The following is an 18691-nucleotide window of genomic DNA, read 5'->3' on the forward strand; positions in this document are numbered from 1 at the left end:
CCCAGGGTTCCCTCCAACCTGACTTTCTTCATCTAATCATTCTAGGAGTGGTGGGGCAAAGGACAGCTGAGGGAAGGCACCAACATCTGTTCACCAAGTTAAACTTTTAAAAGTTTCTGGGCCTCAATTCCTGTAACTAATATTCTCCCAATGACTTTCTGAGCTAATTAGCTAAGAAAGTTTAAGTTACTTAGCCTGTCACCAGACCCACAGTAATTACTTAATAGTTGTTTATAATAGTGAAAAACTAGATAAAGGTTTGTGATTAGGAATTGGTTACATAAATTATGATCTATACAAAGAATGGAATATCTGACAGTAAGTAAGAATAATGGTATACTTCTGGAATGCTGTTTCTTATGTTTCAAGCTAGACAGAAGATACAGATTTTTTAATGGATTTTTGTATGTTTTAAATATGGGATAATTAAAAAAAAAGAAGAATGGTACAGATGTATCTGTCTATAGATATTCAAGTTTGAGATAAAAATAGGTTACTGAATAGCATACAAGCATAATCATATTTTATATGCATATAAAGTCATAATATACATAATAGACCATATGAAAAAACTGTTCCACACAGAACTTACACATACACATATATGAAAACACACAAAAAAAGGCTGAAAGAATATACATCAAAATGTTAAAAGTAGTTTTCCTTTAGACTGGGATTAGAAGTATTTTCATATCATTTTGCTTATACTTTCTATAACAAACAAATATTATTCTTGAAATTAGTTTTTTCTTCTTAGGCACACCCTTCAAAACCTAAAACTAAGCTGTGGCAAAGATTGTTACTTTCTATAATATCTATTTTCCTTCAGTAATAGACTCCCAAATTTAAGAAAATTTCTAGGCAACTAAAAAAAAAAAATTCTCCTCAGCAGCTAGGGATATGGTCATGTACCTAAGTTCTGGCCAACAAGAGGTTAAGTGGAAATGCAGGTGGAAATTCCAGGAAGTGTCTTTTAAAAGAGGGGGTACACCTCCTCCGAACCCCTAGACTTCCTAGCTTAAATACAGAGATAGTGTTTGGAGCACTCATCAGCCAGATGGAACAGAGCTGCACTCTGAGCAAGGCAGTTACTGCCTGTGACACAGGAAGGACACTACAAACAAAAGCCTAAGTGTTGTGGCCTCTAATACATACCTCACATAAAAGCAGATCGATGATATGGAAGACCATGTAGAGAGGGAATTTTGCAGTGAAGAGCGTAAGAAACCACTGGGAGGCATACATGTGTGCTTCAAGGCTTATATCCAGGAAGTGGTTGTACAGGTCAGGAATGTATTCCTGAAATAGGAAACTGATTAGCTTTAGGCACATATGCAGCTGTTTAACTCTCACTTGGGAGGCTCATAAATCTGCCAAAAATAGGTAAAAAAAATCATATATTTGTGTTTTTATAAAAACTGAAAGAGCGCTCAGAAGAACACTTATCATCTGGTATGAAACTGGCACTGGGCTCTCATTTTCAGTTCACAAAGCAGCTCTGAACAGGAATCCCCATATGGTGACAAATATCTGAAAGGACAGTTTTTCCTTCTAAGTTATGAAATGTCTGGGAAAGTTTGTTTCACTTTTGTTAGAGGAGATTCCCAACCAGTCAGCTTCAGAGCCTTGGTAAGTATTTCTTGACTGAGTCTGCTGTGTTAAAATAAAGGCTCCTACACCCATCTGATCTTCTGGGTGTTTATGAGACTGAAAACCTGGCTCACACCCGTCAGGTTAACACCTTATTAATCTTGGCATCATTATTACATAGAAATGAAAAACATTAAATCTGTCCTTGATCCTCGATGGCTAAGGAATCACCACTGCTCCTTGGCACCATTTCTTCAATCCTGTTCTTCCCAGTCCTATACCCTTATCGGCAAATGCAAGCTGGATTCTCTCTTTACCTGCATGAGGCGCTCCAACTGGTAAAATTTGCAATGCAAATCTTCAAAGTTTTGTTTGAAAAGTTCCCTGAGACCATAGTCAAACATGATCTTGACCAGAACACTGAATGCTTGTTCCTCAGGCATCTGTAACAGGGAAAGAGGGAAGGGGTGGGAGGATCAAAAACATATACAGAAGTTTTCTCAGTATGTAAAATTCATCCGGAAACTCTCTTATTTGAATACTAGGAAATTTAGTGGTATGCAGGAACTCAGATCTCAGTTGTGTTGTGTTTTACAACATTCATTCTTTCAACCAGGAAATATTTAATAATGCCTACTCTATGTCAGACACTGTTGCTGTCCTTGAGGAGCCTCTCATACAATAACTAAAATGAATTAGTGAGAAAGATCAGTGGGAACACAGGAACAAAAAAGACTGTGTATTCCAGAGGGAGCTAGGCTTTAGAGGGAGGACAGGATTCAAACTGAGTAAGAGCAGGCCTGCTACACTTGAGTATATGTTTCACCTTCCCCAAATCACGAGACCTTTGTCAAATCATTTTACCTCCTAACTGTTAATTTATTTCAGTAAAAATGTTCTTCTTCATCATTGTTGCTAAAAACATGGCTAGTTACAGAAGAACCTATGTATTCTAATGTTTGGAGTAATGCTTCAGGTATTAATGGTAACGCTTGCAGTAACACTTAAAATACTACAAAAAGCCTCCCTCACTTCACTTCTATTTACAGATGCTACTCACTTATATATCTTCCGTAACTTTATGGAAAAATATCTCCTTGAGAACCTGGCAAAATGTCTAGTTTTCAAAATATAAAAAGAACACTGGAAATATTTAAGGCATGATGTGACTGTAGCAAGCTTTTCAAATGTCAGGAAGGTGAATGGGTTTCTGTTGAACACGATGACAACAGTGGGCTGAGCAAAGAAACTGGGAATAAAGTAGAGCTAAAGAGCAAATCAGAATAAGTAATGAAATGAGAAAAGGACAGCAAATCATTGCTGGAAAGGTAAGGGCTTCGGGGGCAAAGGACCAGACATTTGAGGTCTTTATCATCAAGACAACTTCACTCTTCACTTGCTGAGGAAGACATGGCCTGCCTAGAGTGGCATTTCTGATGTTACGCAGCACATCTACCCCTGCTCTGAATCAAACACTTGTTTAAACACAATGGCAAGCAGCACAGAGTTCAAACCAAGATACTGGGGATTTGATCGGGAAACTCATTTTAAAAGTGTTGTGATACTTAAATGGGGATAACTGTCCTTGCACCAAAGCTGAGAACAAAGACAAACCATATAGACTTGGTAAGACTCTGAAATATTAAAGTATGATGAAAACAACAAAACAAAAATTTTAAAACTTGACCTCATGATGAAGAGTTAATCAGCTTGAATGTGAGAATCATTTCACAATGCATACATAGTATATCAAATCATCACATTTTATACCTGATATACACAGTTTTGTCAATTACATATAAATAAGACTGGGGAAAAAAACTTGACTTCTTTATCAATGTTATAGCACTGTTACATTTTTGCATGCCTACAAATACCAATCAGCTAGGTTCATAGCAAGAAGATGTAAAGTGGTTTTGTTACACTTGTATTACAACCTACACAAAATGGATTAAACCTCTTCAACAACTTCTTCTCCTTAGGGAAACAAAATCTAGACTGTGTGGCCTGGCCTCCACGGCCCTCCTTCAAGCTGGTCTGGACCTCTCTAGCTCCCTCCCCTACTCCCCATGGCCCCAGATGCTCTGGTCACACTGCCCTTCTTTCAGTTCCTTCCAGATGCCAAGTTTTCCCCATTTCAGGAATTCCATATACTATACTATTCTCTCCACTCTAGTTCTCAAAATAGTTCTATTATTTTTGTAACAACGTTTAAAGAAAGTTAAATGATACAGAAAAGTACAAAAGAGAATGGATGCCCTTTCTCCTTTTTCAGGGTTCATGCCAGAGAAGTCTGTAAATGAGGCTTCCTTGTTATTATCCTGTATTACACTTTTCATTGTACCTTCAGAGAGCCACCGAAATTAACAATGACATACTTGCACTGTTTTTTTGCCTACAACTAGCTCTGCATCCACAAGGACTGGGGCCATATTTACTTTATTCACTCCAGATCTCTATCTACCACAGTTCAGACCATTACAGGTGCTCAAAAACTCTCCTACAATCATCTGTGTGGCATTTTTGCCAAGCATTTTAACTTGAATCATCAGGAAACGATCAGACAAATCAAGAATTTGGGATGTCTTACAAGGCAATTTGCTTGAATTTTCCAAATTGTCAACAGCATGGGACACACAAAAAGGCAAAGAGGACAGTTTAGATTAAGCAATGACAATCAAATGCAGTGTCTGAATCTTTACTGATCTGGGTTAGGAAAAAAAGAGCTATAAGGACTTCACTGAGTAAACAGGGAAAACTGAATGTGGACTGTGGGTAAGAGATTACTGACTTTGTTAGATTTGCCTGTGATATTCTGGTTAGGTCCTCAGGAGATACATACGTAAGTACTTAGGAGTGGAGTATTTTGATATTTGCTACTTATATTATCCAAAAGTAATTTCAAAAAATTTTTCCATAAAAATATAAAACACCTGTGTTCTGTGTGTGTGAAAAAGGGAGATGCAAAGAAGGCAGTGTGCGAAGAATAATGAATTGATTAAGTCAAGTGTATATAGGTGTTCACCTTAACAATTTTTCAATTCTGCTGTGGATTTAAAGAAACACTAAGAAGAGGGAGGATAAAGGTCTTTGCTGAGTGAATGACTAAAATGGCAGTGAAGCAAGCCAGCCTCTCCCTCCTAGCCCAATACATAAATCTCAAAACAAAGACTGATGACAGCGGCTACTTTAGAGAAGATAAAACGTCCCCAAAGGGTTTAACCAACACTGAAGTCTATCAAACTATCCTAGTAATAAAAAAAGTTCTACCCTTGCACCAATTTTCAACACTGTCATTTATTTTTACCATGTTTCTCTCCCATGATGACATTACATTAAGAAAAAGGTTTCCAGATATAGGAGTTAACACTCATGCACTAGAGTCTGCCCAAAAGCAATACAAAGCCATGATTAAGTCTGAGGCAGGACATGTGTTAAGAAATACACACAGAGACCAAATTACTCACATGGAGAAGCAGAACAGCAGCGAGAAATGACTGGCCTTGGCAATAGCCAATCTCTTCATCATACACAGAATAAGCCTGGGGGAAAAAAATCACAGGAGGTGTAAATGAATGTAGCCAGTCTTAAAAACAAAACAAAACACAAAACTTTATTTATTTGGCTGCACTGGGTCTCAGTTGCAGCATGTGAGGTCTGTGAGTTGCTATACGGGGGATCCAGTTCTCTGACCAGGCAGGGATCGAACCTAGGCCCCCTCATGGGAGCTGGGAGTCTCAGCCAACGGACCACCCAGGAAGTCCCAAATGTTGTCACTCTTGAGTCATAGTTGCCTTATAGGAACTTGAACACAGGAACCTCAAAGATGCTACCCACACTCCACTGTGGCATTCTGATGGTCACTGAATGATGCAAACATTTCTCTTCAACTTTTCTTTACAATACATAAACCTGTCACGCCACTTCCTGTAGCTAGGGAGCAGTAAGGTTAAGCAAAAATTATTTCAGCACTAAAAAAAAGGTTGTCATTCTGTCTTTGCTCATGCTTTTCCTTCTTCTCTGCCTGGGAAAACATGCTCTTCCTTAAGGTTCCAAACATATTCCATTCCCCCAGGATTCTTTCTCTTCTCAGTAGGTCCATGTACTTACTATAAATGTATGCTTATTACAGCACTTAACACTGCATTTTAGAGGTCCCTCCTCTCTACTAGACTGTTAACTTCATATGGGCAGGGGTGGTGCCCTATTCAACCTAGCAGCACAGCAACACATACCAGGCACTCACCAAACACATGCTTTCATAAATTCAGGTGAAATTCAATATAATCTCATTATATCCCCCACTCTGTCAAAGTTTATCTGATGAGAGGGCCTACAGAACAAGAAACACCCATCTTTTCCAAAGACAAGATGCACAGAGATTTAGAAATGATCTTTTATAATTTAATGAGACAACTTTCCACCTATCAAATCATAAATATTTAACAAGTGTTAAAACCAGTTTCATTAAGGCTGTTAAAAACTAGCAGTAACAAATATATGCTAACACAGCTCTGTGGAAAGCTGTTTGACAATACGGATGAAGGTATCAATCAACATTTGATTAGTCAAGAAAGAATAAAGGTTTCACAGTTAATAGTTGTGCTGGAACTCCACAACTGCTAATGTCCTGGTCTGGCTCTCAGGCCCACTACTTACATTCCTTATTTGTATGATGAGAATAATCACAGTATTTATATAATAGAGCTGATGTATTATTCTCAGTCCCCTCAAGTAAATTACTCAGTGTATGGCTTTATCAATTATGTCCTGGGATAAAAATGTATTGAATTTTCTATAGGTATAGAATGGAGCGGAGCATTTTTCAGGCTCACAGAAAAGCCTGAAGGAATGTATACAGACATGAAAGTACGTAACACATTTGGGAAATGTCTGGAATATAAGGTTCACGGAGGCTGTAAGGAAATATGGGGAAGACAAGGCATTTCATTAATTCATCAACATTTAATGAGCACCTTGCCAAGTGCTACAGATGCTAATATATGTAAGAAATGATTCTTGCCCTTGAGAATTTCACAGTTCAGCTGGGAAGTCTGACAAGCAAATCAACCAGAATACAGGGAGAAGTTCAATGTGATTGAGGCATAAAATATTTAGGGAATAAGCCAGGATATATTACAGAATGCCTTTAATACTAAGCTAGTGGATTTAGCAGAAGAATTGATGCTTTTGAACTGTGGTGCTGGAGAAGACTCTTGAGAGTCCCTTGGACTGCAAGGAAATCCAACCAGTCCATTCTAGAGATCAATCCTGGGTGTTCATTGGAAGGACTTATGCTAAAGCTGAAACTGCAGTACTTTGGCCACCTCATGCGACGAGTTGACTCACTGGAAAAGACTCTGATGCTAGGAGGGATTGGGGGTGGGAGGAGACGGGGACGACAGAGAATGAAATGGCTGGATGGCATCACCGACTTGATGGACATAAGTTTGAGTGAACTCCGGGAGCTGGTGATGGACAGGGAGGCCTGGCGTGCTGTGGTTCATGGGGTCGCAAAGAGTTGGACACGACTAAGCGACTGAACTGAACTGAATGGATTTAGGACCAGGAAATAAACTAAGGAATTTTTATTTCATTCTGTAGGTGAATGAAGGAGGCCACTTAAATGATCCTGTTCTAGGGTCAACACAGAGAAAATAATAAATAGGCTCGAACCCAAAGGCAGGGAGACTAATGTAAGGCAGCTTTTATGTAAGAGCCAGCAACCTATGATAGTGGCCTGTACCAAGGCAGTGAATAGAGAGGGAAGTACCGCTACAAGAGACAACAATCACATCAAACTGAACGTGGCCAAAGGAAGGAATTGAAAAATAACTGAAAAATGATTTTATTTCCAGTAAGACAATGGCATAGGGGTAAAAGAACTGTTTTTAATTGAAAGAGATGTAACAACTAACCACAGTAGGAATATTGCTGGATCCTGATTCTAACTAAACTGTACAGACATTTAGGGAAATCTGATTATGGAACAGCAACTGGATTGTATTGCTTGTTAATGCCATAGGTGGATAATGATCTTGTTTTTTTGATGTATGGTGAAGACTTTAGGGCTGTGATGTTTGAAGTTTGCTTTAAAGTACTTTAGGAAAAAATTTTTTAAAGGGAAGATGAAGCAATATGTGGCAATATGTTGATAAATTTTGTATCTGGCTAGGGATATATACAAACTCATTTACACTATTCAACTTTTATGGATGTTTGAAAATTTTCATAATGAAGTATGTTTTTAAATGGACTGTATACCTTTTCTGATATACTTGACAGACTTCCACGAGGAGACCAAAAAGCAGCTGGAAATTCAGGCCTTGAGCTAATGCAGATTTGGAAACATTTATGCAGTGGTGACAACGGAGGCTGTAGGGTGGAAGGAGTCACCCAGGGAGACTGGGGAGCTACAGTAACCAGTGGCTGAGCACCGAGAGGAAGGCCTCTGTTTTAGGAACTCGGGAGCTGGTGATGGGCAGGGAGGCCTGGTGTGCTGTGGTTCATGGGGTCGCAGAGTCGGACATGACTGAGCAACTGAACTGAACTGAACTGACGAGAGAGAAAAAAAGTCATGAGGGAGGAAATCAACAAAGGTGTTACAGAAGAGAGAGCTTAACCAGGAGGGGGAGAAATCAGGAGCAGATAGAGCTGTAATTAAGATCATCATGAGAGAGAAACCACAGTGTAGGGGGTCAGGCGGGATGAGTCAGTGAGAAAAGTTTCTTTCCGGGACATTTTGCAGGAAGGTGAGGGATAGCTAGACTGTTTTCTTAAACAGGAAGCACAACTGAGACGGGGTTAAAAAGGACGATGAGAAGAGGATCACAACAGAAATGACAGCTCTGTAAGTTCTATGAGGAAACTGAAATTAAACCCAAGTATTAGTTTGCTAAGTTCCAAGCGTCCTTATAGTTTGTAGCATCTAGTATATCACTGGGGCATCCCTATTGGCTCAGACAGTAAAGAATCCTCCTGCGATGCAGGTGACCTGGGTTCAATCCTGGGTCAGGAAAATCCCCTGGAGAAGGGAATGGCTACCCAATGTAGTATTCTTGCCTGGAGAATTCCACGGACAGAGGAGCCTGGTGGGCTACAGTCCATGGGGTCGCAAAGAGTCAGACATGACTGAGTGGCTAACACTTTCGATTTATCACAGGAGAAATTGTCTTTTATTGCTAGTCTGTCCTAAAACTAGCCATTGGTTTTGTCTTCTCAACCATAATATGCAAATCCCTTGAGGGTATGTCTTGTGCCTTACTTGTACTTCCTATATAGTAGGTGCTAAATAGGTACTTGGGCTTCCCTGGTAGCTCAGAGGTTAAAGCGTCTGCCTCCAAGGCGGGAGACCTGGGTTCGATCCCTGGGTCGGGAAGATCCCCTGGAGAAGGAAATGGTAACCCACTCCAGTATTCTTGCCTGGAGAATCCCATGGACGGAGAAGCCTGGTAGGCTACAGTCCACGGGGTCGCAAAGAGTCGGACACGACTGAGCGACGGAACGGAATGGAATGGAAATAGGTACTTGCTTAGTTTTAGGGGAAATAGACCAAAGCCTAGTTCTGAGGACCAAAAAGTCAAATTCATCACTTACAATGTGAATACTAAAAAGGAGTTTGCAATGCTGTAGGACTCAGCGGCTTGTAACATAAAACCAACTCGTGAATCTAAATGTGGTGCCAGGGAACTACTGACTGAAAGTCCTGATTAAAAGAAATCCTACCATTTTATTTTAAATTATTTCCTGTTCACCATGAATTTAAAATTGTGTTGTTACTTCTGGTTTTGCAAAAACTATTCTCTTTTTTTGCATTCTTGGACATAAAATACAAATTAGATTTTGCAGTTATATTTTGCATAATTCCAAAAAAAACCAGAATAACCACCTAAAACAGTCTTTTTTTGGGTATGAAATACCTTGCATATTTTATATAAGGAATCTTGTCCATCTCCTCCTGTGTCCTTAAAGTAGTCATGGGCTGGGAATGTCCGGTTAATATCACGAGTGATAGCACTGTCCTGGGGAGACTCCTGTGGAAACACCAGGAAGCAGAAGGTTCAGTAGTCAGTGATGGATGTACTTGTCTAGGCTAATACAACAAGGTTGTCTTCTAACTTACCTGCTTTAAAATGCTGCAGGAACATACATACACACATGCATGCCTGCATCTTCAGGGAAGGAAAAGCAATTAAGAGAGAAAAAAAGAAAGAAAGGAGAGAGACCCGTTTCACACTGTACACCTCATGTATCCTTTCTACTGTTAAGAAGGAAAATGTGTTTCAAAACGGATTTCCCATAGGAAAACACTTAATCTAACCTCAAAAGAAAGAGGCAAAATGCTCCTGTTAGAAAAACTGGGTACAAAAATTGCTGCTTTAATTGATCCTTCGGCACAAAACTAATGGGCCAGGTTCTCAAAGGGAAAACAAATTCCCGGATTGGAATTTACTTTAGGGGCAAATGGCATAAAAACTCACAAAGCCGTCTACTCAGTATGAAACTAGACTATCAAATGCCAAGGGATTCAAATGGGCTATGGGAAAATATCCTTTGCTTTTTTACCAATGGAGAAAAACTGTTTCCTCTTCTACAATGAGTAATTAAAACTAAACAAATGTCAGTAATGCACAAAATATGCCAAACACCCAGCTATTTCTAATAGATTCCCTTTGTTAAACTTTATTTGCTCATGAGGTAAAGAATTGGAGCACAGAAACATGACCTTCTGTTTTAACAACGCATTGTCCTCACAGCTAAGACAACAGACTTGATTCTCCTCGATGAGACTGCATTATATTCAGCACACCATCCAAGAGCCTGACACTCTTGTTTCAAGTGAAAAATTAGTAATAGATATATTTTTTTGGTCTGGTAATTTCTCTAGCCTTTTAGGTAATCAGGTTCCCAGGGCCATAAATATTTTACAGTTGTGGAATTTAAAATAAATATACATTTAAAAAAATTTTTACTGTATAAATTTGACATGTAACATCATGTAAATTTAAAGTGTAGAGCATGTTACTCTCCATGGAGTCGCAGAGTCAACTGAGTGACTAACACTTTCACTTTGATACATTTACACTATTTGTAAACTGCCAGTAAAGCAGTATCACATTATAGTTCAGTATTACTGTCTACAGTCATAATGTACATTAGATTTTTGGCTTATTTACTACTCATTACAAAGTCTGTATGCTTAAATACTAGTCTTTATCCTTTCAACCTCCATCACTAGTGAGCTAACTTTAAGCCTATGCTCTTTCTTAACGTGCACACTATTTAAGCCTACAATGACACTGCCAAACTGCTTTCCAAAGAGACTTATTGGCAGACTACTGGGTTTTTTTATTTTTCTGATTACTAGTTTTTAATGCATCATTAACAGTCAGGGCAGCTCTGAGCTGTGGTGATCCCTGACAGCACAAAATGCAAGGCGAGAATTAAAGACTACAGTGGTTGTTTGCCTGGTGGCAGCTTCTAGGCTGTAACACACGGAGAGGAAACAAAACTGGGGATAGGGAGTACCTCCCTGAGTTGAGAAAAGAGACAGCAGAATTCAGGGAGGGCAAGGTAGCTAGACTGTAGTTCAGAGTACCAAAAAGGAAAGCTGAACAGAAAGAGGTCTGCAAAGCTACCCAGAGGGGTCCCAATGAGTCACAAAAATCAGAAAGAAAAAGATGATAAACTGGACTTCATCAAATTAAAAATCTTTAATATTCAAAACCTACTGTTAAAAACATGAAAAATGTAAGCCATGAACAGGATAAATCACCTATAAAATCTATCTGATAAGTGACTTATATCCAGAACATATACCTCTCAAAATAAATAAGGCGACAAACAACTGATTTAAAGGGAGGAGGGGAATGGTGGTAAAAGATGGAATAAATGCTTCACCAAAGACGACACAGAGATGGCAAATAAGCACACAAAAAATTTCAACATCATTAGTTATCAGCAAAATATAAATTAGAAGTACAATGAGATTTCTCTACATGGTCACTAAATGCTAAAATGAAAAGTACCCAATATACAAAGGACTGGCAAAGGGTGAAGAACAACTTGAACTCTCATACATTGCTGGTGGGAATGCAAAATGGTACAAATACTATAGAAACTGCTTGGAAGTTTCTTATAAAGTTAAACATATGCTTATCATGCAGTTTAGTGATTCATGTCTACATAGTCATCCAAGAGAAATGAAGTTAAAAATACATGTAAATACTTGAACTCAAATGTTTGTAGCAGTGTGACTCCTGACAGCCCAAACTGGGCTCCAGTGGGAAAATGGATAAAGAAACTGTGGTACATTCATATAGTGATGGAATACTATTCAGCAATAAAAGGGAAAAACCCAGTGATATGCAACATGACATCACAAAAGCATGAGGCTGTATGAAATAAGACAGACATAAAAGACTACTTTCTATAATTCCATGTATATGAAATTTCACAAAAGACAAAATCACAAGGTACAGAAAGCATATCAATGTTTGGAAGGGGCTGGGGCTTAAGGGAGAAGGTTGATTTTTAAGAGCTATTAGAGAACTTTTAAAAATGCATATTAAAAAGCAGAGGCATTACTTTGCCAAGAAAGGTCTGTCTAGTCAAAGCTATGGTTTTTCCAGTAATCATGTACGGATCTGAAAGCTGGACTATAAAGAAAGCTGACACCAAAAAATTGATGCTTTTGAACTGTGGTGTTGGAGAAGACTTTTGAGAGTTCCTTGGACTGCAAGGAGATCAAACCAGTCAATCCTAAAGGAAACCAGTCCTGAATATTCACTGGAAGGACTGATGCTGAAGCTGAAACTCCAATACTTTGGCCACTTAATGCAAAGAACTGAGTCACTGGAAAAGGTCCTGATGCTACGAAAGATTGAAAGAGGGAGAAAGGGATGACAGAGGATGAGACGGTTGGATGGCATCACCGACTCGATGGACTGAGTTTGAGTAAGCTCCGGAGTCAGTGATGGACAGGGAAGCCTGGCGTGCTGCAGTCCATGGGGTTGCAAAAAGTTGGTCACGACTGAGCAATTGAACTGAAATGAACTAAGAGAACTTTTTGAAGTGATGGAATTATTATCCATCACATCCATGGTACTAATTAAAATATGCTGTATTATTCACTTAAAGCTGGTGAATTTTATTGTACATACATCACATCTAAATAAAGGTGATTTTAAAATGGAAAACAAACAAAAGAGGATACACATACAACCAAACAAGAGTCTCTGGATGATTCAGGTCCTTCAGATCAAGAATTCCCAGTACTAGTTTAGCTATATGTACCTAAAAAATGAAAATGATGCCAATTCATCTTTAAGGCCTTAAAACCAAGGGCTTAGCTTAGAGTCAAATGTATCTGGGTTTAAAAGCTGGCCTACTCTCTTACTTGGCTGAGAAACTTAAGGTAAGCTTGTCTTCTCTGGTTAATATCATCTACCTTATAAAGTTGTAATGATGGTTACATTAAATAATCTATAAATTATAAACATGTAAAGAGCTTCCAAGGCTTCCCTGGTGGCTCAGTGGTAAAGAATCTGCCTGCAATGAAGGAGAAATGGGTTAGCTCACCTGGGAAGATCCCCTGGAAAAGGAAATGGCAATCCTCTAGTATTCCTGCCTGGGAAATCCGATGGACAGAGGAGGATGGTGGGCTACAATCCACTGGGATCACAAGAGAGTGGGGCATGACTTAGTGACTGAACAGCAACGAAGAGCTTCCAGAACTGTCTGACACATAAACACTTGATAGAAGTGAAAGCAAGCAAAGCGGCCAGCACCCTGGGAGCTGGGGCCGTCCTCCACACACACACATAAGCACATACTCATGCACACAAGTGTGTGTGTGCACACACACTGTTATACAGAGTACACACACACACACGGTTCAGACTGTGTATTGTTTTTACCTTTGTATATCTTATCTTCCTATAAAACTATTCACATAGGGGTAGAAACTGTGATTTAGTTTTTTAACTTCCACAGAGCCTAGCAAAATCATGACACACACTTAGTGCTTGATAAATACATCTAAGAAAAATCCAAAAGCTTCCTTAAAATTGAGTGATGACAATGCTCATGTGATCAACAGCTCTCCCCAAACCACAATCTCTAACGCTAATATTTATTAATTCAAGACTCATGTGCAAGAGGCACGAGACTAAATCAGAAGAGAACCTTATTAATAATTAAAGACATTCTGACTAAATACCTGAAAAAAACCCAAGATTGCTATAATGATTGATTCATTAGTGACTTTCAAATTGTGTCATATGCAGGCAAGAGAATAACTGTCCTGAGAAATAGAACAGTGCTCCCCTTGTGGCTTCTCTATTTTTTAACAAAATAAGAAAGTAAGGTTATTTTAAAAAATTAAGTGCCTTATCAGGACCTTTAGGGAATTATATTGATTTTTACCAAGCCATCCCAAAACTTAAAATTTCTTTGCTCAGGGGTTTTATTATGAAATATTTTAGTATTTATTTTTTAGTAATATTTTTAGTATTTAGTATTTATTTTGACTTGCCAAAAGTAGAGAGAACATATAATGAATACACATGTAGATTATCAAGATTAAGAAAGCAAACATCATAGATACAACTCTGTATACCTAATTCCAATTTCATATGCCCTCTTCCTCCTTTTATAGTTAACCACTATCCTGATTTTGCTATCACTGCCAGACATATTTTAAGGTATATGTTATGTACGTATATGTGTTAGATGCATTTATTAATATATGCATATGAATATAGTATCTACAAACCATATATACTCTTTACAGAATGTTTAAAGTATTTTCTATAAATGACATTATAATCCATGTCTTCTTCAGTAGCTTCTTTTGTGCAATACTACATTTTAATGTTTAATCCATGGTGATAAACATAGCTCAAGTGCATTTAACTGTATAACTATGTAGTTATTTATGTATAGAGTTATTAACCTATTCTACTGTGGATAAACATTTAGATGATTTCAACATTTTCCACTACAATGTGACAACAAAGATTCACGCTTCTTCTCAAAACAAAAAAGAGAAAGAAATAGAACACAGTAAAGACTGGGTCCTTCAGCTCAAAATGCAAAATAAACCATCTTGCAATTATCAAGAGAAATGACAAGAAAGGGAGTCTATATTAAAAATATATATTACTGTGGGTTAATAGTTTTTATTCAGCCTAGGATATGTGAATTCTCTTCAACTCAGTTTTATGTATGTATTTATTTTTGGCCACACTGTGCAGCTTACAGGATCTTAGTTCCCCAACCAAGGATTGAACCTAGGACTCCACAGTGAAAGCACCAAGTCCAACCTCTGGACTGCCAGGGAATTCCCTTGAATTAAAACTCAGTTTTAATTTTAACAAACACATAGAATATAAACTAGCAACACAAAGAGAAAACCACAGGCATATTGGGAGTTAAGAAATCTTTGTTTCATGAATAGCTCAAACAACAACTGACCATAAAAGTATCAGCTTCAGTTGTGAAACTGCAGCATGACAAAAACTTATTGCATCCCTAAAGTCATTAAGAGGAAAAATAATTGGTTTTCACCAAAATTAAAAATTTTCTGCTTATAAAACATGTCATTAAGAAAAGAAATAGGCCAGTAGTACATGTACCTGAAAAGGAATTATATTCAGAATATATATAAAAACTTAAAGACATGACCTAATAAAATGGGCAAAAATTTGAGCAAACACACTAGATAAGCAAATGAAAAGGCAGTTATCAGGACAATGCCAATTAAAACCACAATAAGCAAATCAGTTGGAGCCTCTACTAAAAAGAATGAGGCCTTGGTAATGAGAGGAGAGCTACTACCTGGAACACTCTGTAGAGAGTAATTCAATCAAGTGGTGATCTGGAAAATCAGATTGATAATTTTAAAGCACCGAAGGAAGATGATCCAAAGCAGCACTAAGTAGCTTCTGAAAGGTTTTGGAACTTAAAAAGGAGGAAGAGGACTTAAAGCACTAAAACAATAATTAAAATAAATTTCACATTGACAAAACTTTTCAAAAATGATGAGTGGATGTATTACTGAGCTACATTTGAAGTTCAGCTACAATAAATTATTCTGAAAAAGTTGTAAATTCTATTCTTGAATTACATCTCTACTGTAATTATATTTCCAAAAGAGATTTTTTAAAATGTCAGATGAAATCACTCTGGAATTTTATGAAAGAAAATGAAAGTTCTGAAATAGGCTATGAATGATAGATTGTGGCTTAAGACAAACATGAAGGTTAGAAAATTATATGAAGAATGACAGAAGTAAAAAAAGCTTCAAAATATTCTATGCTAGCTGTGTCAGTTTTAACAGACTGACTGATGATAAAGATAACTTGAAAATGGATACACAGTTATGAGAGAGAGATGATTTAGAAATTCAAATGTACACAGAATAGGAACACATAAAAAACTTCTCTGAAAAAACTCTGTAACTGGTTAGTTCTCATCCATCTGCCTTCCCTCTAACCATTTGATCATGGAAGTCATCAGGTAAGTAAGGGGTAAAATGCCCTTCAGAGAAGGTGACTTTGAAAACTCATATACTGCATTTTTGAAGCCTTCAAGATGGTAATAAATTGAGGAGTTCTATGTGAACCACTTGCTTAAAATATTTAGTCTTAGGAAATATGCTGAAGAACTTGGGAACAAATCCATTTGACTTGCCAGAAGCCAACCTGTACAAAAATGATCCAAAAATTCTAACAATGATGGATTTAGTAAGTTCCTATCAGAATAATGACACTGTTAAATTTGAAATGATTCTGAAAACAAATCACAGTAACATTTTGGACAATTCTTTCCTAAGAGAACACAGAAAAGAGCTTTTGCAAACCATCCAAACTCAAATGCTTATAAAATTAAGATGTATACCATGATACACCGTCCTTTTATTTCTAAGCAGTTAAACACAGACATAGCTGATACAGGGAACTTGTTAGCATAAAGTATACTGGATGACAATATTCATACCCAAATTAAATAAGTCAACCAAGTACATCTTTTCAGCAGACTGTATTTAGTGAAGCTTTTACAAATGTGAAAGTTTTTAACTAGTCAAAGCTACAGTTTTTCCAGTAGTCACGTATGGATGTGAGAGCTGGACTATATAAGGAAAGCTGAGAACTGAAGAACTGATGCTTTCTGAACTGTGGTGTTGGAGAAGACTCTTAAGGGTCCCTTGGACTGCGAGGAGATCAAACCGGTAATCCTAATGGAAATCAGTCCTGAATATTCACTGGAAGGACTGATGCTGAAGCTTCAATATTTTGGCCACCTGATGCGAAGAACTGACTCACTGGAAAAGACCCTGATGCTGGGAAAGAGTGAAGGTAGGAGGAGAAGGGGACGACACAAGATGAGATGGTTGGGTGGTATCACCGACTTGATGGACGTGAGTTTGAGCAGGCTCTGGGAGTTGGTGATTTGACAGGGAAGCCTGGTGTGCTGTAGTCCATGGGGTCGCAAACAGTTGGATATGACTGAGTGACTGAACTTACAAATGTACTTAAGGCAATCATGAAGAACAATTAAAACTTAAAGGAACAAAAAATGGCAAAACTATCGTAAGGTGGTATGTCCTGGAAGTTACTGAAGTCATGGCAGATGTAGTTCTTTTAATCAACTGGCTTTATGTTTTGGCTGCTTCATTTATTGTAAGAAAAAAACAGCTTTACTGTCCAGAAGAAAACAAAACTGCCATATGACTGTGCAGTAGTAACATTCTGCCAACTTTTTCTGTTAAGAGCCAGATGGCAAATATTTAAACTCTCCCTCTGCACAGTAAAAGTAACCACAGACAATATGTAAATGAATAAGCATTTCTTCATTCTAATAAAACCACTTTCAGAACAAGAAGCATGCTGGATTTGTCAAAGTTTGCCAAGTCCTCTAAGTACACAACATGATAACTTGTCACCAGGAACATGATCAGAGAAGATCTTCAGAATGATTTAGAATACACTGGCATGTTACTGTTGATAAACTTCATGTTTAACTTCCAGAAATTTTGCCACAAACAAGATACCACAACTTGAAATGTATATGCCTTTGAACACTTTTTCCCCATGTAATAAGGAACGTTAAAAATATTTGCTGTATTTTACAAAAGTCAACTCTCCAAAGTCTGTATATTTCTATAGGAGCAATGCAGTAAAGATTTAAATGAAACCCTATAATTATAGTGGCATATTGTCCCTTATATTTCAAGCAGTAATACAAACAGTATACACAACTCAGAAATTCTAAACATACAATTTAAAACATACTATACTGGCTAAAATAAAAAGACAATACCAAATGTTGGTGAGGATATGAAACAACTGGAACTCTTAATTGTTGCGAGTGGGGATATAAAATGATACAACCACTTCAGGGACTTACAAGGCAGTTTCCTGTAAAGTTAAATAGGCATTTACCCAGACCCAGCAATTTTACTCCAAATTTCACTTTGTTTCACACAGGAGAAACAAAACCGTGTATCCAAGAGGAAAAAACATATACAAAACTGTTTATAATAATATTATTTACAATGGCCAAAAACTAGAAAACTAATGTCCATTAACAGGGGGAAAAAAAACAACAAACATATTACCATTCATATAATGGAATGCATACATACATTGCTGGAAATAATTTTACTAAAATACTATAAAATAATAGACTTTAAAAATGTATTCACTAAACAAATACAGAGAATTAACACCTCACACTAAAATCTGAATCTTTATTTCCTGTTCCCATTCTCTTATAAAATGGGACTAGTCACTGTTTCCCAAACATAACCCCAAATTAATGACACAGCTTTAAGTGTTAAGCCACTTGGTTGTGTCTGATTCTTTGTGACCCCATGGACTTTAGTCCTCCAAGCTCTTCTGTCCATGGAATTCTACAGGCAAGAATACTGGAGTGGGCTGCCATTCCCTTCTCCAGGGGATCTACCTGACCTAGATTGAAACCCAGGTCTCCTGCATTGCATGCGGATTCTTTACTGTGGAAGCCACCAGGGAAGTTCAATGATACACCTTACTGAATTTTAAAAAGACAAATCTAATTTTCTTAGTATAATAACAAG

The 18691-nt window shown here is 37.7% G+C and overlaps 1 protein-coding gene across 5 annotated transcripts in view; it reads right to left on the bottom strand.

Moving 5' to 3' along the window:
- RABGAP1 (RAB GTPase activating protein 1) overlaps positions 1-18691 on the bottom strand; it is a 177700-nt gene that overhangs the window by 35327 nt on the left and 123682 nt on the right. For all 5 annotated transcript variants that reach the window (XM_088841159.1, XM_055399559.2, XM_055399557.2 and 2 more), the window contains 4 exons: positions 9510-9623; positions 5058-5132; positions 1908-2033; positions 1156-1299 (listed from right to left, as the gene is read on the bottom strand). In XM_088841159.1, the coding sequence (XP_088697285.1) occupies positions 1156-1299; positions 1908-2033; positions 5058-5132; positions 9510-9623 (459 nt within the window). The remainder of the gene's footprint in view (positions 1-1155; positions 1300-1907; positions 2034-5057; positions 5133-9509; positions 9624-18691) is intronic.

This window comes from Moschus berezovskii, chromosome 11 (genome assembly GCF_049115385.1).
Source record: "Moschus berezovskii isolate FMDL1 chromosome 11, NW_MosBer_1.0, whole genome shotgun sequence".
Lineage (NCBI taxonomy): Eukaryota > Metazoa > Chordata > Mammalia > Artiodactyla > Moschidae > Moschus > Moschus berezovskii.